General features: G+C 36.5%; 3 protein-coding genes across 5 annotated transcripts; 2 read left to right on the forward strand and 1 right to left on the reverse strand.

Annotated features, from left to right (window-relative positions):
• Nucleotides 1-394: 394 nt before the first annotated feature.
• LOC124389625 (signal recognition particle 54 kDa protein-like) lies at nucleotides 395-8,340 on the forward strand. Its single transcript, XM_046855024.1, has 16 exons — nucleotides 395-430; nucleotides 3,213-3,315; nucleotides 3,428-3,519; nucleotides 3,653-3,737; nucleotides 4,677-4,781; nucleotides 4,865-4,931; nucleotides 5,018-5,075; nucleotides 5,160-5,310; nucleotides 5,413-5,561; nucleotides 5,652-5,752; nucleotides 5,846-5,938; nucleotides 6,521-6,594; nucleotides 6,675-6,783; nucleotides 7,235-7,405; nucleotides 7,523-7,618; nucleotides 7,749-8,340. Exons 2-16 carry the CDS (start codon nucleotides 3,238-3,240, stop codon nucleotides 7,814-7,816), a joined length of 1,497 nt encoding a protein of 498 aa, XP_046710980.1. The 5' UTR covers nucleotides 395-430; nucleotides 3,213-3,237; the 3' UTR covers nucleotides 7,817-8,340.
• Nucleotides 8,341-10,477: 2,137 nt separating this feature from the next.
• Nucleotides 10,478-16,568, reverse strand: zgc:109986 (uncharacterized protein LOC553566 homolog). The gene is made up of 8 exons (XM_046855025.1): nucleotides 16,182-16,568; nucleotides 15,805-15,926; nucleotides 15,596-15,734; nucleotides 15,390-15,511; nucleotides 14,518-14,628; nucleotides 14,336-14,442; nucleotides 14,047-14,146; nucleotides 10,478-10,640 (listed from the first exon to the last, which is right to left on the reverse strand). The coding sequence occupies exons 1-8, from the start codon at nucleotides 16,276-16,278 to the stop codon at nucleotides 10,524-10,526; spliced, it is 915 nt and encodes a 304-aa protein (XP_046710981.1). The 5' UTR covers nucleotides 16,279-16,568; the 3' UTR covers nucleotides 10,478-10,523.
• Nucleotides 16,569-16,886: 318 nt separating this feature from the next.
• Nucleotides 16,887-23,791, forward strand: srp54 (signal recognition particle 54). Of its 3 annotated transcripts, none has more exons than XM_046855021.1 (17): nucleotides 16,887-16,965; nucleotides 17,526-17,621; nucleotides 17,730-17,832; nucleotides 18,062-18,153; nucleotides 18,239-18,323; nucleotides 19,218-19,322; nucleotides 19,480-19,546; nucleotides 19,633-19,690; nucleotides 19,776-19,926; nucleotides 20,029-20,177; nucleotides 20,268-20,368; nucleotides 20,462-20,548; nucleotides 22,072-22,145; nucleotides 22,238-22,346; nucleotides 22,519-22,689; nucleotides 22,807-22,902; nucleotides 23,033-23,791. In XM_046855021.1, exons 3-17 carry the CDS (start codon nucleotides 17,755-17,757, stop codon nucleotides 23,122-23,124), a joined length of 1,515 nt encoding a protein of 504 aa, XP_046710977.1. In that variant the 5' UTR covers nucleotides 16,887-16,965; nucleotides 17,526-17,621; nucleotides 17,730-17,754; the 3' UTR covers nucleotides 23,125-23,791. The 3 variants fall into 3 exon arrangements, with proteins under 3 accessions (XP_046710977.1, XP_046710979.1, XP_046710978.1); XM_046855023.1 differs by lacking the exon at nucleotides 16,887-16,965 and adding an exon at nucleotides 16,995-17,110; XM_046855022.1 differs by lacking the exon at nucleotides 16,887-16,965 and adding an exon at nucleotides 17,156-17,341.
• The last annotated feature ends 204 nt before the right edge of the window (nucleotides 23,792-23,995 follow it).

The following is a 23,995-nucleotide window of genomic DNA, read 5'->3' on the forward strand; positions in this document are numbered from 1 at the left end:
TCAGACCTCACTGAAAACTGCACACCTGAGGTCATCTGCAATGCTTTGGATTATAGCTTTCTGTCAGCCAAGTAATTATCTAGATCATCTAAAACATTACACACAGAATATAAATATAAATATAAATATAAATATATATATATATATATATATATATATATATATATATATATATATATATATATATATATATATATATATATATATATATTATTATTTATTTGTATTTTTTATGAATACTATTTTTGTAGTTAATGTATTTTATCTTAATACATGTCATTGCTTGTTATCGGAGCTTTTGTCTGGGAAGCGATTACGAGTTGGTAATGGTTACAGTGCACCTATTGGCTGACGTCACAATAGCAAGCGTGTCTTCCAACTTGAGCGCGAGCGGAACTCAGCCAGTTCCAGCAGCTGTTAGAGAGCAAAGGTGGGATTCCCTGCTGCGCTTTAATGCCTCAAATATGAAATGTTTCCGGTTTAAATAGTAAAATGGGGCATCATTACCAATGTAGTCATGTTTAATAGTCAATTCAAGTTAGTTGAATACCATTTAATGAAGTTAATGAGTTTGATTAGGAGGACATTTTTCAGTTAAAACATGGCGGTGTTCAGATACGCTGTAAAGCAGGTGGCTGAAGCTGCTGCTGTAAAGTTGTATAACTAGGAGTTCAGGGTTATCTCGCATATGCATTACATGATATTTGAGTCCACTGTGAACAGTGCGTTTTCTAATCAATGACCTGGTGTAATAACGTTATGTATTGTGAGATTCACAGACAAGGCAGGAAAGCGCGCTAGTGATGCTAATACATAATCTGCTACACAGTTATGCTAATGTTCTTTTTTTTTTATCCTGTATTGTTTAATATTTTGTACATGAGCACGTTGTCAAACTTGTTATCATATACACCGACCAGGCATAACATTTTGATGGGCATAGGCACCCTGACTGGTCTGTGGCTCCGCAGCCTCATACATCAGAACCTGTATTAACTTCTTCAGCAATTTGAGTTACAGTAGCTCTTTTTGAATCACACCACTCGGGCCAGCCTTCACTCCCAAATGCATCAATGAGCCTTGGCCAACCATGATCCTTTTATTCACCACTGTTTCTTCCTTGGACCACTTTTGATAGATACTTACCACTGCACACCAGGAACACCCTACAAAAGCTGTAGTTTTGCAGATGCTCTGACCTAGTCGTCTAGCCATCACGATTTGGCGCATGTCAAACTCGCTCAAATTCTTACGCTTGCCCATTTTTTCTGCTTCTAACACATCAACATCGAGGACAAAATGTTCACTTGCTGCCTAATGTAAAAGGTGGCATGATAAAGAGATAGTGTTATTCACTTCACCTGTGGTTCTAATGTTATGCCTGATTGGTGTATGTATGGCATTAGTGGTTGAGTGAAATTGGAACTCAAAGGCACCTCTGATTATAGAGGAGGGCCAAGGCAGGAAGAGCGCTAACGATGCTAATATGTGTTTTGCTAAAGAGTAAAGAACAGTTTGGTGGGGAAGTGCTTATTTTTAAACAACCCACATAATAAAAATATCGCAATGCAGAACAATGACCACTACACTTAGTTGATACATAAATGAATCACCTGAGTGTTTCATCCAATTAAACAGTTTAGTACGATCCTGACAGTCTGTGCTGCTCAATATCAGAAGACATTTTACTATAAGTGTTGCAAATTGAATATCCAATCACAATATTTCTGTTTGTGAAGCGCATGTACAGTGAGATACTTCAAATTAGGGAGGAGACAGTGTTGGTATTTTAACACATTTTATATCGAGTTACATCAAAAGCACTAATCGGCCATAGCAGCTCACTTGGGGCTTTGCACCCTCCGTGGTGTTTTTAGCTGCTCTGGTCAGGAGTGCTAGCATACACAACAAGAAAGCGCACAAGTAGTTGAGTGTTTCCAAATAATCCCCGAGCAGTCTTACACTGATCTTGGGTACTGATTACAGTGTTGCTAGCTCAGAAGATCTTAGGCAAAGCAACTTTTATACCTGTTTCCTCTCATAAAGTCCGTATTTTACAAACCCGATTCCAAAAAATTGGGACACTGTACAAATTGTGAATTAAAAAAGGAATGCAATAATTTACAAATCTCATAAACTTATATTTTATTCCCAATAGAATATAGATAACATATCTTATGTTAAAAGTGAAATGTCATGCCAAATATTGGCTTATTTTGGATTTCATGAGAGCTACACATTCCAAAAAAGTTGGGACAGGTAGCAATAAGAGGCCGGAAAAGTTAAATGTACATGTAAGGAACAGCTGGGGGACCAATTTGCAACTTAATAGGTCAATTGGCAACATGACTGGGTATAAAAAGAGCCTTTCAGAGTGGCAGTGTCTCTCAGAAGTCAAGATGGGCAGAGGATCACCAATTCCCCCAATGCTGCGGCAAAAAATAGTGGAGCAATATCAGAAAGGAGTTTCTCAGAGAAAAATTGCAAAGAGTTTGAAGTTATCATCATCTACAGTGCATAATATCATCCAAAGATTCAGAGAGTCTGGAACAATCTCTGTGTGTAGGGCCGGAAAACCATACTGGATCCTCTTGATCTTCGGGCCCTTAGACGGCACTGCATCACATACAGGAATGCTCCAGATCTTTCACCCATAGAAAACATTTGGCGCATCATAAAGAGGAAGATGCGACAAGAAGACCTAAGACAGTTGAGCAACTAGAAGCCTGTATTAGACAAGAATGGGACAACATTCCTATTCCTAAACTTGAGCAACTTGTCTCCTCAGTCCCCAGACATTTGCAGACTGTTATAAAAAGAAGAGGGGATGTCACACAGTGGTAAACATGGCCTTGTCCCAACTTTCTTTTTAGATGTGTTGATGCCATGAAATTAAAAATCAACTTATTTTTTCCTTAAAATGATACATTTTCTCAGTTTAAACATTTAATATGTCATCTATGTTGTATTCTGAATAAAATATTGGAATTTGAATCTTCCACATCATTGCATTCTGTCTTAATTCACAATTTGTACAGTGTCCCAACTTTTTTGAAATCGGGTTTGTATATTAGATAATGCTCAAATGCACTTTTCAGCCTTTTTTTGGGAAGCTGTGGGGTTCTCCTTATATGTATGGAGTTGAAAATAAGAAGTCCATTACTAATTGCTACATATTTGTAAAATTAGGTCACTGTTTTGATCTGTCATAGGCCGCTACCTATTTAAAGTGCAAACATGGTGTTAGCAGCCATGGGAAGGAAGATAACAGCGGCGTTGCGCTCCCTCAGCAATGCCACCATTATCAACGAAGAGGTACAAGAACATTTCTTTGCATTTGTATATTTGACAACGCAGACTCTCTTTAACAGCACAATTTTCCTCTTAAAGATTGTTCAGGGCATTGTGATTCTCTTCTCTTCTGCAGGTTTTAAATGCTATGCTAAAAGAGGTCTGTGCTGCCCTGTTAGAAGCTGACATGAACATCAAACTGGTGAAGCAGCTCAGAGAAAATGTCAAGTACGTACAGGTGGATTTAAAAAAAAATCCATGTCGTCTTTATTTCCTGCAATGAATAAAATAAAAATAATTATATAATATATAATATAATAAATATATAATATATATAATAATTATATTTAATCATTCTTAGGGCAACCATTGACCTTGAGAACATGCCCTCTGGGCTGAATAAGAGGCGAATGATCCAGCATGCTGTTTTCAAGGAGCTTGTTAAGGTTTGTGCTCACTTAATACACAGTGGCATTATTTAATTAACAAAGAACACTTTAAGGTGTGTTGTAAGAAAATAGTCAGTTTTTATTTAACTTGTCATTTTTAACCTATGGATTTGTAAGAAATGTTAGGAACATGGTGCAGCACGCAACAGTACAAAAGCCTACATAAAATGCAATACACACCAGTGTGAGATGAGTGCAGGACAATTCTAAATGGCTATTACCAAACAAGAGTTAATTATATCAGCACAATTATATATTTTTTTTAAATGTATTAACATAAATTTGTTAACAAAACGTATTTCAAAACGTGATTTTAAGAGTTTTAGTTACATTTTGAAACGTCCACAACACAAGTATATGAAGAGTTGGTTCTCTTCTTCTCTATTTTTTTTATTTAATAGGACAGGAAATTCTCACTGCTTTTAACCGAGAAACTGGACAAGGCAAATTCTCTGTGCTGTGACTCCTGTGGAGGAAACTTACTGTTACAAAGCTCTGACACTGGAGTCTCCTTCCATAAATGTTAAATAATTGCCTGCTTTTGATTATACATTTTACTTTGTATAATAGCAAAACATTCCATATTCCATTATTATTATTATTTGGTTATATGCTGCATCCTCTATATGGTAGATTCTGAAAAAGATGTTACTAAATGATAACACATTATTGCATTCATGTGTTTTTGATCACCCATCACAGCTGTCCCGGCTGCTGTTGTAGAAAATGTATCACCACTTTCTGACTGATCAGAGAATTTACAAGTGTAAAGTTGAAGGTTTTGGTAATTAGTCTGGATTACTCTGTATATAGATATCTTCGCATTGAATCAACTTTTGCATGGAATTTAAAATATTTCATGCAGATCAAATGCACATCTAATTATAAGGGTTTCACAAGATTAGTTTTAATGATTTAATGTTTTATTTTCTATAGCTGGTGGACCCTGGTGTAAAATCATGGACACCTACAAAAGAAAGGAACAACATCATCATGTTTGTTGGTCTTCAGGGTAGTGGAAAAACCACAACATGTACTAAGGTAAGCCACGTAATTTTTAAACGCCATGCAGCAAATAGCTGGTGAGTTCTTTGTAATCGTGATTCTTCATACTGTTTTGTTAGTTGGCATATTACTACCAAAGAAAAGGATGGAAAACATGCTTGATCTGTGCTGACACTTTTAGAGCAGGTGAGGTTTACTTCTGTCATTTTGATTGTAAAGCAGAGTTGACTGTGGATTAAATATATATTTGTACTTTTTTTTTCTCCCATAAGGTGCCTTTGATCAGCTTAAACAAAATGCAACAAAAGCCAGAATTCCCTTTTATGGAAGGTAATGTTTTCTCGACTGTTATAACAAATATTCTGACTAAGAACATGAATGTTTTACTATTTTCAAGCTTCTGTTCCTCAACAGTTACACAGAGATGGATCCAGTCATAATAGCTGCTGAGGGAGTTGAAAAATTCAAGACAGAAAACTTTGAAATAATCATTGTTGACACTAGCGGAAGACATAAGCAAGAAGATTCACTGTTTGAAGAAATGTTGCAGGTTTCGAATGCTGTGGTAAGTGTTTGATGCAGTCTGGTTGTGTAAAACAAAACACTTGTTGGTAGTAACAAATCAACCAGTATTGAAATATCTTTTGTGCTCTTGTGACTTCTGCAGCAACCCGACAACATCGTGTACGTGATGGATGCATCTATTGGTCAGGCTTGTGAGGCTCAGGCTAAGGCCTTCAAAGACAAGGTAGATGTGGCGTCCGTCATTGTTACTAAGCTGGATGGCCATGCTAAAGGTGGTGGTGCTCTTAGTGCGTAAGTACATAACTGATCTTTAGGGTAAAAACATATTTTTATGCCTGTAAAATGTAAAACTTATGGTTTGTTATAAAATGTTTTGAACAGAGTTGCTGCCACAAAGAGTCCTATCATTTTCATTGGCACAGGCGAGCACATTGTTGACTTTGAGCCTTTTAAAACTCAGCCCTTCATAAGCAAACTGCTTGGTACAGTTTCCAGTTTCTCCTCATCTGCATGTTTATTTCATATTTTTTCACAAAAGTTTTTTACTTTTAATTGCGTTGCTCTTGTCTTTACAGGCATGGGAGACATTGAGGGACTTATAGATAAATTTAATGAACTCAAACTTGATGACACTGTGGAGCTACTGACAATTGACAGACTTAAACATGGTAAGATGAAGCATTGAACAGATCCCTGAATAGTGCAGGTTTACCATTAGATTAAATTAGATAACATTAGTTTAAGATTAGATTAGACACCCATTTTTATCAGGTCAGTCAATTGATGGTTCAAAGTATGTGGACACCTGATTGTCACACTCTTGACACATAGTTGGAAGCCCACAGCAGTACATGTAGCATTAAAATTTAACATCTCTTTAGTGGTACTGAAGTGCCCAGACATGACAATATTCAAAGTTCATGAAGACACGGTTTGCCAAGAATTCTGGCATGGATGTGTACTGCACAGAGCCCTAATCTCAAGCTCACTGAACACCATTAAGATTATCTGGTACCCCATAACATCAGTGCCAGACCTTACTAATGCTCTTCAGTGGAGCTCATTATAACAGAAATTAAGATACTTTAATCTGAATTGTGATGGTCAAAGATTGGCCATATAGTGTATATGTATTCAGAGAGAGATACATAGTTAATAGATCCACCCACATTAAATCAGTCAGACTATGTAGCAGATGCTGTTTGCTTGTTGCCATGTTATTTTCTAATTACTCTTCAATCAACTTCTAGGTCAGTTCACACTCAGGGACATGTATGAGCAGTTCCAGAACATCATGAAAATGGGACCCTTTGGGCAAATCATAGTACGGCTTATAGCCATGAATACAATGTATCATTCTTAATGTCTGAAGCTGAATGAATCAGTGTTTTGTTTTTTATATAGGGTATGATCCCAGGCTTTGGAACAGACTTCCTGAGTAAAGACAATGAACAGAAGTCTGTGGCCAGGCTAAATAAATTTCTGACCATAATGGACAGTATGAATGACCAAGGTATGCCTTTTTTGTAACTTTTTACTTTGGATGCATGGTGTTTTAGAAAATGATTAAAAAAATGAATTAAAAAATATCTACCTATACCTAAACACTTATGGAAACACTGGTGGAAATCTTAGTTACAGCTTGCCACAGAAAGCTTCTTAACAAAAAATAAACAAAAACATGAAAAAAAAAAGCTAACATATCAATGATTTGGTTTGTTTAACAAATGATGGATTTGTTTATTAGTAGGTTTAGATAATGTGGAGCATTTACTGTACGTTCACACTGAAAATGAGCAGTTGCGCATGTATTAGAAAGTCACCTTAATCCTCAGACCTGTGATTTGAATTATAAACGGTTTTATTGTCAGAGCCTGATATAGAAGTTCTGATTAATACGATTTGAGAATTTAGTCAAAAATTGGTATAAACAGTATTATTAAAAGATTGTTTACTCATTGCAGAACTGGACAACAAAGATGGTGCAAAGTTGTTCAGTAAGCAGCAAAACCGGGTTCAGAGGGTGGCACGGGGTGCAGGTGTAGCCACCAGAGACGTGCAGGAACTACTTACCCAGTACACGAAATTTGCTCAGATGGTCAAAAAAAAGGGTGGCATTAAAGGTTTATTTAAAGGTATGTTCCATATGATACACAATTTCTTATGTACATACACATGATTTTGGGAGCAACTTTCTCACATTGTTATTGGCATTTTACAACTGTGCTGTACGCTGTCACATTTGTTTACAGGAGGCGATATGTCCAAGAACGTTAACCCATCTCAGATGGCCAAACTGAACCAGCAGATGGCAAAGATGATGGATCCCAGACTGCTGCACCACATGGGTATGCACTACTCCATATTATATTAAATATAAATATTTAAATGCCTTGAACACATTTGTCTAAAAAGAAATGTTTTTTATTAATTATTGTGATGAGGCTTTTAGGTGATAATGTTTTTGTATTGCTGTAGGTGGCATGGCTGGTCTACAGTCGATGATGAGACAGTTTCAGAAAGGGGCGTCTGGCAACATGAAATGAATGATGGGATTCAACAATATGTGAACACTTTCAGCCTTTAATAAAAATGGAAATAAACCTGATGGATTTTAAAAAAAGTGAAGATTTTTTTTTCCTGCTTTTTTTTTTTTGCTTTTTGCTTAAGACTACGCAATTTAATAAAACGTAAAATATAATGTAAAAAAAATACTTAAGTATTTATAAATCTGAGATTTTCTAAAGAAAGCATTCAGTGTTCAGATTGTTTCATGTTAAATATTGGTCAGTGAGATATAAGTAGTTTTCAAACATTTAAAGCTTACATCCTGTAATGCAAATTTTGTTTATAAAAAGAGTTTTATAAATGCAGTCTAAATTTTAACATTAACATTTACATTTTATTATAGTTTTATGATAATATGTATAATATAGTTTTAGGTTTAATCTCATTGTGTGTCTCTTTTTGGTTTTTTTAAGACTGCAAGGAAAGGTGAAATGTAAAGGAGTCTCTGCTACTTGTGTACAACACAATACACATGTTCTGTTATTAAAAACACTGCAAGTAATTGCTGCTGTCATTGTATTGTTTTCCCCTTTTGTGATTAATATGTTTACAGTCAAGGTGAAAAAGAGAATAATTTATTGTCATTTAGATTAGTTTTTTTCTGAAAATTCCCAAGAAGAACGTTGGCTTTGTATGTGAGACAAAAGAACTGTCGGCCGAGTCTGTGGCAATATTTTGTATATAATACATTCATATAGTAACATTTTTAAAGAGGGTAATTTATTTTTTTAACTACATGGCTCTCAATTTGGATTGGGCATTTTAAAACTGGTAAATGATAAAAATATAATGAAGTTTGGTAGTTTTGGTATTTTGTAGAATTTTGCATCAATGTGGTTACACTGCCTTTGAGGCCAAGATATGCAGCTTCAGGATCTCAGGTAGGGTACAGCTATAGCTATATATACTAAAGGAGGGGGTTTAACTCAATGTGTGTAGTTAGAGTCCCAGTTTACAGTGAATCTTACTAAATAAATGCCAGAGCTACTGTACCAGTCTAACATAACTGAGGTCTTAAGTAAGACTGTGGAATCCTAATAACTTATTTGTATGGCAAAGGCATATAAAAAATATGCACAATGGGCAATAAAGACACAAATGTACTTACTAAATTATACATTATTATTAGTTATTAAGCTATTAATTAGGTTCTGAAGCTATGGGCCAAAAGTTTAAAAAACTCGACTGTAATCTTTATACACCCGAGTCGATTTGTTGAGTCCAGATGAGAATGAAACTGATATTGTAAGTTGAATCAAATTTGGTGGTGGGGTTTTCACGCTGTCTAGTGCAGTGCTTAAAACATATGCGTAAGACAAACCTTAAATGTAAACAAACCTGCCATGTGCCAAGAAATAACAAAATTCATACAATCTCAGAGAACATAGAGCTCAACAGAAATGGTGATTGCAACCTAGTTTAATTACTTTTAGTAATTACCTTTTCAGCAAACTCAGCACACTTGCAATAGTGGTATTATTACAGTCAGTATCTGTAATGGCTCCCAAAAATGTGCAACCCTGAAGTTTTACTGCAGATCTGCTTTGAAACAACAGACTAGGAAGTATTAAAAGGACCAACTAGAGGAAATATTGGCATCAACAACAACACTGATTGAAAAACTTATTACATCAACATCTACACAAAAACATATTTCCAGTCAGATAATAATTCCAGTCAGAAGGGTGTGTTGTTCTCCTAATAACAAACCATAGATCACCAGGGACATGAAGGACCCCCACCAATCTGTCACTCCTGCCAGGTTAAGAGGCAGTCTGGGGAGCTGAAGCTTGGAAAAACTGCAGGACCAGATGAAATTAGTCCAAGGGTACTGAAAGCCTGAGCTAATCACCTGTGTGGAATCCTCCAGCACCTTTTCAACCAAAGCCATCAACAAATTACCAAAAATGTGAAAAAAAAACATTGAGCCTGGTTCCTGTACTAATGAAGACAACTTCCTCAAACCTAAACAAATACAGATCTATAGCCCTCACATAACATGTCACAAAGGTCCTGGAGAGACTAATGCTGCTTCATCTTAGGCTTCAGGTCAGCGTTTTTATTGGTCCTTTGCACTTTGTATGGGATCTGTTGCAAAAGGCCTACTCCCATCTTTACAACATTACAGTGAAAAAATGTATAGTACACATTACACCCTCACAGTATCTGTACACACCATATCGGTTTCCTTTATACTTATATACTTTTTATACTGTATATCTATATACTTATTTATTTATACTTATATACTTAATTCTGTTATCTTTTATCAGAAGAATACTTGCTTTCCTATCCCAATCTGCTTGATTAAGAAGACATAAATGTATGTTTCTTTTTTGTCTGTTAATTATTTGATTCATTAATCCATTCTTTCACACCTAGTGCAATTTACTATAGTCAATCATAGCAGATTTTTCGGAAGTGAGAATAGAAATCACCAAAACTGGAGGAAACCCAGCCTTAAAAAGTACATGCACAGAAACTTAACCATAATTTAGGACCAAACCTGAGTTCATGGGATCTTATAAACAATAATATTAAGCACAGATCTAGGGTTAGGGCTGTTTAAACTGATTTCAATACATATAAATCTAAAATGAATAGTCCCTGGTAAAAAAAAAAAACATTCATGAAACATATACTCCTACAAGATATTTTATTCAGTGGATCGTCTTTAAGTTTAGGTCAAAGTACTCTGTAAAGATGTATTTGCTTAAGGGAATCCAGGTCTGTGTCATTTTGTAGAAAAGCATTGTAATCAACCGGTACTTCCTGCAACCAGTGGCCAATTGCAGTTATTTCCTAAAACATAAAAGAAAAATGTCAGAACTTTATTTTAATAGGATTCAGTCGGTCAATATTAGTGCATTTATAATTCACTGTTAAACATGTATTGCTATAAAATGCAGTGCAAATTACAAACAAAAGCTTATAAAATCCTTTACTAATTTTTGTTGGGCTGTAGTTTGGTTAGTTCATAGTACAATAAATAGAAACAATATTTTATCTTGTATTTACTGAACTGTAGCTCACATAAAAAAGCTAACATTTCCAGACGTTTTTAGATAGAAAACTAACAAGTGCAGATAAATATGCACATATAATACAGCAAATAAATATAAAGGATATGTCAGTGTAAAAATGTGCAGAAGTTGTAGACCGAACATATTAAGAATCAGTGGCAGGGCTTGCATTTCACACCTAAGCCTTCTGTAGTGTCCTATCTGAATTAGTCCACCTCTTATCATCATCATCATTATGGCACCACAGCTATTGATATCATCAATACTATACTGAAACGCAGTATAACAGAGCACTTTATCACAGTCAGGTGTTATATGTAGTAAAAAACAAAAGCAAGAATCGCAAACAACAAAAACAACAAGTCTCCTTTCACTGCAGCCACAGCTGTGCCACCCGCATACATCAACTCTAGCAGAAGCATCAATATTACCCCATAAAATTTCCCAAGGTTTTTGTGTATTTTTTTGCATTTTCTTTCAGTCAGACTTTCTGAGTGGGAGACCTCACTCAGTCCGGATCGGGAACAGCATCTCCAGCACCACCACACTGAGCACTGTGCCCCCCTCTGCTGTTCATTTTGCAGACTCACGATTGTGTAGCAATGCATAGCTCAAACCACATTTTTCAAGTTCTCCGATGAGACCATCATGGTGGGTCTCATCGAGAGGAGGTGCAACAGCTAACAGCCTGGTGTAGAACCAACAACCCGTCTCTGAACGTTGACAAAACCAAAGAGATTGTTGTTCACATTAGGAGAGCACAAACCAGCCATTCTCCACTGATCATCGATGGATCCTTGATGGAGATCGTCAAAAGCACCAAATTCCTTAGTGTTCATCTGGTGGAGAACTTCACCTGATCACTCAACACCAGCTCCATCACTAGGAAAGCCCAGCAGCGTCTCTACTTTCTGAGAAGGCTCAGGAAAGCCCTTCTCCCTCCCACCATCCTGATCACATTCTACAGAGGGACCACTGAGAGCACCCTGAGCAACTGCATCACTTCCTGTTTTGGGAACTGCACCGTCTCGGATAGCAAGACTCTACAGAGGATAGTGAGGACAGCTGGGAAGATCATCGGAGTCTCTCTTCCCTCTATCACAGACATTTACACCACATGTTGCATCCAAAAAGCCAACAGCATTGTGGAGGACCCCACACACCCCTCGCACTCACTTTTCACTCTCCTACCATCAGGGAAGCGGTTACAAAGCATTCAGGCCTCTCATCCAGACTATGCAACAGTTTTCCTCACGCCATCAGGCTCTGCAACACACAGAACTGAACTGAAACTCACACTTACACACTCACTCACAGTGTCCTTAACTTCCATACTACAATAGGGACACATAATAATCCATAGCCTTCTCTTCCTGTCACCCCTCTTTTCTATCTCTCTCTTTCTCTGTCGAGTTAAACATGCTCTTAAGGTTCCAGTGACCACTATTTCTGTCCCTCTTCCCTCCTCGAATCTTCCTACTTCGTCCTTGCCTGCCTCTGTATAGTGTTCTTTTAGTGTTCTCCGTAAATGGAAGAGCGAAGCAGCCCAGCCAAACTGAGTGATTGGGGCAGAAGGGCCTCAGTCAGGGAGGTGACAAAGAACCTGGTGGTCACTCTGAAAGAGCTCCAGCATTTCTCTGTGGAGAGAGGAGAGCCTTTCAGAACAACAACCATGTCTGCAGCACTTTACCAATCAGGCCTGTATGTTAGAGTGGCCAGATGGAAGCCACTCCTTAGTAAATGGCACATGACATCCCATCTGGAGTTTGTCAAAAGACACCTGAAGGACTCTCAGACCATGAGAAACAAAAGGTTGAGCTGTCTGGAGAAAACCAGGCACTGCTCAGCACCTGGCCAATACCATCCCTATAGTGAAGCATTGTCCATCACTGCTGAAGAGTATGCATGCTGACCATCCAATTAAAGAATGTAAAAATTCTGATGCTATTGTATGCCTGCTAGATGGCCTCAGATTAGCCAACTTTAACTCTGATTGGTTAAAGCAACATGTACTTTAAGCTATATGCACCCGCAGTGCTGATTGTGAAGGCTCACGGCAGATTCCTTTGACCCCGACAACATGGGATGTGACAGCTGAACTTACAAGCAAGAGAAATTCTAGGAATTGAAGAGAATAGACTATTTTGAAAAATTCTATACATATTTATGGACAGAAATATATAGAAACTTGAGTAAATCTGAGTTTGGCAAGCAGAGAACGGCCCACCTCTCAAAGATATATTCATTCATTCATTCTGTCTGTCTGTCTGTCTGTCTGTCTAGATAGATAGATAGATAGATATAGATGGGTGTAACGGTACACGCATTTGTACCGAAATGTTTTGGTACAGGCCTTTCGGTTCGGTACACACGTGTACTGAATGCAATACTTTTTATGTGCGGAACATAGTTAAAATTTGAGTTCCCTCGTAGATGTATAAAGTAGCAGACCGCAAGTTTGCTTAGTCTCTGCCTCGCACTTTGAAAGCCCTTTTTTTTATTTCTTTGTAAACTTCAAAACATACACAACAATGCCAGGGGTATAAAAAAGAAATTGAGGGATTGAATGAATTAAGGATGGAGGAAATTAAGACATTTGTTCAAGTATGCTAAAATAAGTAAAACAGTTAAGTAAATCCTATCTTTAGAAAATTAAATAATAAATGTAAAACACACACATCTGTATTACCCAAATGGGTCTAACAAATGTAAATGATTTAATTTCCATTTAAATGTATTTAATCAATTTAATTAATTACTCAATTGATTTAATATGATAGAAAAAGTGCATTGCATTAATTTGATTTAATTATTATCAAATATTATTTTATAATTTATGCAAGCAGGCATGTTATTTAAAATTGTTTAAAAACATGTAAACTGTTCAAATGTTGATCACAAGTATTAATAATAAAAACTGCGTTAATGAAAAATTACTAGCAATTTTATGTTTTGTATTTCTTCCCCCTAACCGTACCAAAATTGAACTGGACTGCGACCTAAAAACCGAAGTACATACCGAACCGTGAAATTTGTGTACCGTTACACCCCTAATATATAAATAAATGAGCAAGTATGTGTAAGCACAATATATGTAGAGAAATATAGGATATATAATTGTAAAATATGAGATTTGTATATTGAGAATGTTGAGAATAAATATTGCAAGGTGCCTTGTAGCTCACGTTTGTTTCTTGCAATGAGATGAGAGCGTCTTGAATACTCGGAACAGTAACCAACAGCGCACCTTTCTTTAAGAAGTTTTGGCTAATGAACTGCCACGCTCTGAAGAAAAGAAAAACACATTTATTTATTTATTTATTTATAAAGGTTTACCTAGTGTTGAATGTTTTACTGCAATTATGCTGCCATCTAGATTATCACGCAAATGGTTTGTTTATTTAATTTATGTACTGTATTTGTTACATCATCATAAACAAGCCTACACAGAGCTTTAACACCAGAGAAACGTACCTGACTTGGTCTTTGGGTTCCATAAAGTACTCAAACACATTGTTCATTATTAGCACATCTGCATTTTGTAATAGCATTGACTGAGAGCATATATTGTCATGAATCACCTGTGAAAAAACACAAATAATAATCAGGACATATCAAGTGTATCACTTAATTACAGTACAGTTTTTGTTTGGTACCTTAATTCTGTCACTAAAGCCATACTTCTCCACAGTCATCGTCTGAAGCTTGACAAACTCTTCACATATTTCTACTCCAACGAGCTGTGCTGCTGCACTGTAGAGGTAGCCCTACTGAGGAAACAGTTATTGCTTATGAACTTGTAAAAATTTATCAAAAACTAGAGCATAATTATAGAAAAGTAACTGAATAAAATATGATTGGGGCAGTGTGTGTTGTGTGTGTATAATCTAAGTCCCATCCCTCAGAAAAAACATATAGTTGCCTTTTGATAAAGACTCAAACATCTGATGGTTAAAAGTGACATATACACAGATGCAAGATGCTTTGCTGTTTTTTACAATAAAAAAAAACGCTTATGCACCTTATTCACAGCAACCTTTTTAATCAAGCCTTTTTTTATATCCATGCTCAAATATTCAGACTAAGTGCTTCATCCCCAAATTCCTAACAAGTTGGGATATACAGAAAAATCATTTTTCTACTGTGCTTGAACGTATATGTGACGAATAATGGTTTCTTTTTTTAAATTTCATTAAATTACAGCTTTGTGTGACTGAAAACACCTGCACAGGAGCCAAAATGACTGCTGAGTGAAGTCGATTGTATACATGATTTGCGTTTACTCACATGGCAGTCACTAATGTGGCTTACAAATATATTGAGACTGGATATATTCTAAACAAATCGCTGAGTAGTCAAAAGTTAAGAGCCTAATAAAGGCACAGTCTCTCAGACAGTTCTGGGACTGAAATTCATATTGATTGCTAACAACTAAGCAAGTGTGATCTAATGTCTCTAAGCAACAATTCAATATAAGATTGTGAAACTCAGGATAAATGTAATACTATTATTTCCAAAATTATGTTACCCCATAGAGCACTGCGCCAAGCCTGGATCCCACATCCACTACCAGCTTTCCTGCTAAGTCAGGGAGAACATGCAGAAACAGGAACTGGAGCTCCGAGATTGAGAAGGAATGTGAGATAAACTCTGTAGGACATTGCAATGCATTACAGCATTTAGTAATTTGTATAAATTCAAAACAGAAAAACATCCTGTCCAGCTTCAAATTACCCATAGGAGCTGTTCGATGTGATCCACACGTGAGACAGAAGTTGCGACTCATCTTGCCGTCTTCACAGAGACTGTCTACAGTTTCCTCGTCATATAAAAAAGCATCCACGTGCACAGTAGGTTTGGGGTTCTGCTGAGTCTGCGGAGAAAAGTGGATTCAATAGGTGCCAAGTATGAGACTAAACAAATGCAACAAGAGAACTGCAAACCTTCTGAATGGCCATGGTCTCTGAAGGAAACACAGCCTCCAGGGGAAGACAAGACCTCAGGTCATCTGCAATACTTTGGAGTATAGCTCTCTGATTGTCAACCAAGTAATTATCAAGATCATCTGAAAGATCACATAGAGAATATAAAGAAAATGAAGAAACTGGGTTCAAACCTCTCAAACACATGCAACTTCAAAGTGATGATGAGTGTTAAAAAAAAAAACACATTTTCTAGCAAATCTGGTGATATAAATAAAAAAATGTTAACATAAAGAAATATAAATCAGATTACTCAACACTCGGATAAGCATTTTTCATGTCATGTAGGACGCATATTTCATTAGCATATATACTTATTTGGAACATAAATGAATGACCTGAATGCTTCATCCAGCTGATCAGTTTAGTAAGATCCTGACAGTCTGTTCTGCTCAGTATCTGTAGAATATTACTCTTGGCGTCGCTGAAATTCATTTTCAATCACTATGTTTTCCAGACAGCAATGTGAGGACCGCATGTACAGTGAGATACTTCAAATCAGGGAGGAGACAGTGTCGGGTTTTAAGTTTAAGTTTTAAGGTGCATCCAGGCTTCTCATCTGACTTTGTTATCGCGTTACGTGTAAACAGTGAATGTGCATGTAGCAACATAAAATATCATACAACAAACTGTATGGTTAGAATTGATACAGAAAATGGTGGTTATTATTAAACTCAGGGGAAAAATGTGTCTTTATATTAGGGCCACCTTAAAGTGTGTGTGTGTGTGTGTGTGTGTGTGTTGATGTCATCATCACAACATGATTCCGTGGCTTTAACAGGGAAACATTTTCTAAATAATTAAATTAATCAACAACAAAAAAAGAAAACAAACAAAGAAATTAAATATACACATATATTTAGAATATCGTGCATAAAATATTATTTGGTAACTAGTCATGCGCATTACTAAACCATCCCAAGAATATATACTGGCGTTTTATTTGCTGACCCTGGATCAGTTTTAACGCCACCGATTCTCGTGTGCGTCCTCAAAGCCCGATCCCAGATCAGAAAAAAATATCAACTTCCGGTAGGTGACCCGGAAGTAGAAAGGGTTTTATGGGATTTTTTTGGGGTTAGATGACGTTTACCTGCTTTCTGTGAAACAGCTGTATTAAAGGTAAGAAGAATCAAGACGAAATTATTGTCTTGAATGCGATTTCTACGTCAGTCGTGGCATTGATTTAGGATATTATCTATAAGCGATTGTATTAGTTGTATGGTGTCGGATTGGGTTTTTGTAGATCGCGGTGAACAGGCTAGCGGTAAGAAAAAAAAAATCACATCACGTCTGTTTAGCGTTGGATTGTTGCTTGGGGGTTTGTTAAGTGATTTGGGAATTAAATAAAACTTCGGATTTGCGATACATTTGTACCACTTTCAACATGGTTGATATCCAGTAACGGCTAAAGTATAGCAGCTCACGTGGGACGTTGTGTGGTGTTTTTAGCTGCTCTGGTCAGGAGTGCTAGCATACACAACAAGAAAGCGCACAAGTAGGTGTTGAATGTTTCCGAAGAATCCCCGAGCAGTCTCACACTGATCTCGGTTACTGATTACAGTGTTGCTAGCTCAGCAGATCTGAAGCAAAGCAACTCTTATACCTGTTTCCTCTCATACAGGACGTAGTTATATTAGATAATGTTCGAAAATAAGATTACATTCTATTTTTGACGACAGATCGAAAATCAGCACTTTTCCGTCTTCTTGACCGGGGTCCCTGGGAACCTGTGGGGGATCCCCCACCTTACTGAAGAGCTCCTGTTCTCATAACACGTATGGACATGAAAATATGAATTTCATTAATAATTACTACATATTCATAAAATTAGGTCTAACCACTGAAACAAAATGTGATTAATACGCACTTTTGTCCTGTCATAGGCCGCTACCTATTTAAAGTGCAAACATGGTGTTAGCAGACTTGGGGAGAAAGATAACAGCGGCGCTGCGCTCCCTCAGCAATGCCACCATTATCAACGAAGAGGTAACACACACACACACACACACACACGGCCATGTTTCTACACACGTAACATTATTACCAGCTTCAGTATTTTTGAAGAAACCTACACTATCCTGTATTTGTATACATGAAAACACAGACACTCTTTAACATCACAGTTTTACCCTTAAAGATTGTTCAGGGCATTCTTCTCCTTCTCTTCTCCTTCTCCTTCTATTCTCCTTCTCTTCTCTTCTCTTCTCTTCTGCAGGTTTTAAATGCTATGCTAAAAGAGGTCTGTGCTGCCCTGTTAGAAGCTGACGTGAACATCAAACTGGTGAAGCAGCTCAGAGAAAATGTCAAGTATGTACATGTGTTTTCTCTCCCACTCATGTCGTGTCTAGTCGCAATGAGGAAGCTATATTAAATTATATTTAATCATTCTTAGGGCAGCCATTGACCTCGAGGAAATGGCCTCTGGGCTGAATAAGAGGCGAATGATCCAGCATGCTGTTTTCAAGGAGCTTGTTAAGGTTTGTTCTCACTTAATACACAGTGGCATTATTTAAGTAGTAAAGAAACATACACTTTTAAGGTGTGCTGTTGTAGGAAGATAGTCAAATGACAATTTTTTTTTAAATAGTTGATCCTCTTGGTAAGATACATTGGTAAGAAATGTTTCTCCAGGACCATGATGCAGCACGTAACAGTATGTAGGCCTACATAAAATGCAATACCCTACAGTAGAGAAGTACAGTAGGAAGATAGATACACAGGACAATGAAGACACACAGGGTGGTGTGATTCAAAAGGTCTTTTACCACCGCAAAGTTAATTATATATCAGCATGCCCTTACATATATTATTTTTCTTTTATACAGCCGCAGATTGCAAAGACTCCTTCCATAAATAAACTATATATATAGTGTGTGTGTGTGTGTGTATGTATGTTTTGTTATTATTAGCATTTGTGCTGCATCTTTAATAATTCAATTCATTTTTATTTGTGTAGCGCTTTTACAATGAACATTGTCTCAAAGCAGCTTTACACAGATAATGTGATGATAAAAATAAATAAGATGTTCTTTATAAGTGAAAGTTTGTCCCTGATGAGCGAGCCGGTGGCAACTGTGGCAAGGAAAAACTTCCCAATACCTCCTGAATAATTTGTAACTAAATGATAAATTAATTTAATCATGTAATTTAAATCTCATCCAGTGCTGCTGTCATTGTTGCTGTTGTAGAAAATTAATCACCACTTTCTGACCAATCGGATTTGAGAATTTTAAGATTTTGGTAATTAAAATCAGGATTACTCTGTGTATAGAAGTCTTTGAATTGAGTCAACATTTGCAGTGCAGTACTTTTACTTGCAAGTACAAATGTACAGAATCCAAAACCTTATAAAACCTTTACATTTTCTATAGCTGGTGGACCCTGGTGTAAAATCATGGACACCTACAAAAGGAAAGAACAACATCATCATGTTTGTTGGTCTTCAGGGTAGTGGAAAAACCACAACATGTACTAAGGTAAGTCACTACTGTAATGCCTGTAAATACACCTCTGTGCTTAGTTAAAATTGTTACTCTTTTTTTTATTTTTTAAAGACATGGCATTAAGCAAGTAAACAAAATTAAATAGCTGGTGAGTTCTTTGTAATTGTGATTCTTCATACTGTTTTGTTAGTTGGCATATTACTACCAAAGAAAAGGATGGAAAACATGCTTGATCTGTGCTGACACTTTTAGAGCAGGTGAGGTTTACTTCTGTCATTTTGATTGTAAAGCAGAGTTGACTGTGGATTAAATATATATTTGTACTTTTTTTTTCTCCCATAAGGTGCCTTTGATCAGCTTAAACAAAATGCAACAAAAGCCAGAATTCCCTTTTATGGAAGGTAATGTTTTCTCGACTGTTATAACAAATATTCTGACTAAGAACATGAATTTTTTTACTATTTTCACGCTTCTGTTCCTCAACAGTTACACAGAAATGGATCCAGTCATAATAGCTGCTGAGGGAGTTGAAAAATTCAAGACAGAAAACTTTGAAATAATCATTGTTGACACTAGCGGAAGACATAAGCAAGAAGATTCACTGTTTGAAGAAATGTTGCAGGTTTCGAATGCTGTGGTAAGTGTTTGATGCAGTCTGGTTGTGTAAAACAAAACACTTTTTGGTAGTAACAAATCAACCAGTATTGAAATATCTTTTGTGCTCTTGTGACTTCTGCAGCAACCCGACAACATCGTGTACGTGATGGATGCATCTATTGGTCAGGCTTGTGAGGCTCAGGCTAAGGCCTTCAAAGACAAGGTAGATGTGGCGTCCGTCATTGTTACTAAGCTGGATGGCCATGCTAAAGGTGGTGGTGCTCTTAGTGCGTAAGTACATAACTGATCTTTAGGGTAAAAACATATTTTTATGCCTGTAAAATGAAAAACTTATGGGTTGTTATAAATTTTTTTGAACAGAGTTGCTGCCACAAAGAGTCCTATCATTTTCATTGGCACAGGCGAGCACATTGATGACTTTGAGCCTTTTAAAACTCAGCCCTTCATAAGCAAACTGCTTGGTACAGTTTCCAGTTTCTCCTCATCTGCATGTTTATTTCATATTTTTTCACAAAAGTTTTTTATTTTAACTTGCTTGGCTCTTGTCTTTACAGGCATGGGAGACATTGAGGGACTTATAGATAAAGTAAATGAGCTCAAACTTGATGACAATGAGGAGCTAATTGACAAACTTAAACATGGTAAGATACAAGTTTTGTGATGAATAATATGAAACTAGGTCCCGTGTGCAGAATAGCAAATCGCTCTTGTTAAGGGGTTCTGCAAAGCTTTGTGATTGTAATTTTATACTGGATGCAGTCACAGTCAGGATGAGGTTAGTAGGATCGGTGTAATGATTGGTCTGAAATAGTAGCCTTGGGCTGGTGCTATATTGAGCAGATATATATATTAGGGATGCACCGAATATTCGGCCACCGAAAATTTTCGGCCGAAAATGGCCCAAAAGTGCATTTTCGGTTTTCAGCCGAAAGACTTTGATCACCGAAACAACATGGCCGAAACAGTTTGTTGTGATGACGCAAACAGAAACCGCTGCCTGCACGTGCATGTCTAAAACAACATGTCTGCGATGTGGACGTATTTCAGTATATCTGAGAAAGACCCACGAATAGCGATTTGCAAAACATGTAATGCCGAAAATTTCGTCTGTGAAAACTTTCTCCACGTCGGGTTTAATTTATCACCTGAAATCCAAACGTCCCGATCGCTATGCTGAATATGAGAGAAACGCGGCACAGCAGTTTCACTTTAAGCAGTTGCACTTGATCTGAATGCACTTTGTTTTTATGAAAGAACATATTTAATTGTACAACCTTTCAGCAGGCCAGAGGGCCTGTACATTATTATTTAATGTACACATGAGTGCATTTAAGTTAAACATTTAAGACTACATTTTAATTTATTTTATCCTGTGCACTGTTGCAATGTGCTATAAATAAATATTTTCATAATGTGTAATTGATTAATTCTTTGAAACTTTAATATTAATTTATGCAATTGAAATGCCTTGATTTTAGTAAGGTTAGTACACAGTCATAGCCATAAATGCAATGGTAATAATAATTGGCATAATTTCTTTTGGTGTTTCGTTTTTTTCGGTTTCGGCCAAGAATTTTTATTTCGGTGCATCCCTATATATATATATATATCTATCTCTGAGTACAGGTTTAACATTAGACATGATCAGCCATTCTCATTTGGGGCGTTGATCTATAACTGAAAGTATGTGGACACCTGATTGTAGCAATAGTTTTGGAGAGGAACCACATACAAGCGCGACAAAGTAGGAAGCGCACAATTGTTTAGGAGGTTTTTGTATGTTGTAGCATTACAAGTAAAAATCCCTTCAGTGGAACTAAATGGCCCAGACATGAACATCCCCAAAGTGTGTCCAAGAAGACATGGTTTGCCAGGCTTGCCCTAACCTGAAGCCAACTGAACACCATTGAGAAAAATTGGCACATTGTCCTTACATCAAGGGGTGAACGTTATAACAGCAAACAAGATAGCTGAATATAAAATTCAAATAGGTGTGATACTCAAGTTTGGCCATATAGTGTATTTTTTCAGACAGAGAGGGACATGGTAAATCAATCCTCCTGCATTAAAACAGATCCACATTTTATCCACATAGATGCTTCTATGGCGCAGATGCTGTTTTTTTGTTGCCATGTTAGTTTTTTAATTACTGTTCAATCAACAGGTCAGTTCACACTCAGGGACATGTATGAGCAGTTCCAGAACATCATGAAAATGGGACCCTTTGGGCAAATCATGGTATGGTGAATACATACTGTTATTCATAAATATTATGAATCATTCTTAATATCTAATGCTAAATGAATCACTGTTTTTGGTTCTTTAAATAGGGTATGATCCCAGGCTTTGGAACAGACTTCATGAGTAAAGGAAATGAACAGGAGTCTATGGCCAGGTTAAAGAAACTCATGACCATAATGGACAGTATGAATGACCAAGGTATTATTGGTTTTTTTTTTTTTTTTTTTTTATATAAACTTTACAAGATAAGATAAATGAATGAAGAATAGTATAATAATTCAAATCAGGCACTGACACAGGCACCGACACTTTTTACTCAGTCATAAAATGGTGTAAACAGTATTATTAAAAGATTGTTTACTCATTGCAGAACTGGACAACAAAGATGGTGCAAAGTTGTTCAGTAAGCAGCAAAACCGGGTTCAGAGGGTGGCACGGGGTGCAGGTGTAGCCACCAGAGACGTGCAGGAACTACTTACCCAGTACACGAAATTCGCTCAGATGGTCAAGAAAATGGGTGGCATTAAAGGTTTATTTAAAGGTATGTTCCATATGATACACAATTTCTTATGTACATACACATGATTTTGGGAGCAACTTTCTCACATTGTTATTGGCATTTTGCAACTGTGCTGTACACTGTCACATTTGTTTACAGGAGGCGATATGTCCAAGAACGTTAACCCATCTCAGATGGCCAAACTGAACCAGCAGATGGCAAAGATGATGGATCCCAGAGTGCTGCACCACATGGGTATGCACTACTCCATATTATATTAAATATAAATATTTAAATGCCTTGAACACATTTGTCTAAAAAGAAATGTTTTTTACTAATTATTGTGATGAGGCTTTTAGGTGATAATGTTTTTGTATTGCTGTAGGTGGCATGGCTGGTCTACAGTCGATGATGAGACAGTTTCAGCAAGGCGCGGCTGGCAACATGAAAGGAATGATGGGATTCAACAATATGTGAACACGTTCAGTCTTTAATAAAAAGAATGGAAACGATCCTGATGAATTTTAAATAAGTGAAGAAGGATTTTTTTTTTTTTTGCTTAAGATAATAGTGATTTATAAAACCATGTAAAATATTCAGAGACTTGAGTATTTATAAAATCAGAAAATTTCTGGAGAAAGCTTTCAGTGATCAGTTTCACTTTAAAGTTTGGTCAGTGAGATATAAGTAGTTTTAAAACATTTAACTACATTTGAAGCCAACATCCTGTAATACAGATATTTTTTTCTCTGCTGAGTTGTATAAATGCGGTCTAAATTAAAATTAATGTTAACTAGTATGTGTTTTTACTTTAAGACTGCAAGGAAAGGAGGAATGTTTATAAAGGAGTCAGCTCTGGCTACTTGTGTACAACATGCTCTTTTTAAAATTGTTGCTAGTAATTGCTGCTGTCATTTTGTGAGAATCAACTCAAGGGAGACAAATTTCATGCCCCCTTTTGTGATTAAGATGTTTACAGTTGGGGTAAAACATTTAAAAGATCTTGTCTGTAATTTTTTTTCCCCCCTGGAATTGCCCAAGAAGAACTTTGGCTTTGTATGTGAGACAAAAGAACTGTATTGTCAGATGAGTCTATGGCAATATTTTTGTCATAATATAATAAATTTATATAGCAACATTTTAATAGAGAGTATTTTTTGTTAACTGTTTTGGTATTGTCTTCTGTAAAGGACATTTTAAAAATGGTGACTGATAAAATATAAAGATCCTCAGTTCATTTTAATTCAAAGGAATGTTGCTGTGCCTCAACTGCTAGATTTTTTATTTTTCTCATTGATTCTGTTTGATGGTTGTTCTTGTTACCACCTCACAGTTTCTGGGTTTTACC

Source organism: Silurus meridionalis, chromosome 8 (genome assembly GCF_014805685.1).
Source record: "Silurus meridionalis isolate SWU-2019-XX chromosome 8, ASM1480568v1, whole genome shotgun sequence".
NCBI classification, from domain to species: Eukaryota; Metazoa; Chordata; class Actinopteri; order Siluriformes; family Siluridae; genus Silurus; species Silurus meridionalis.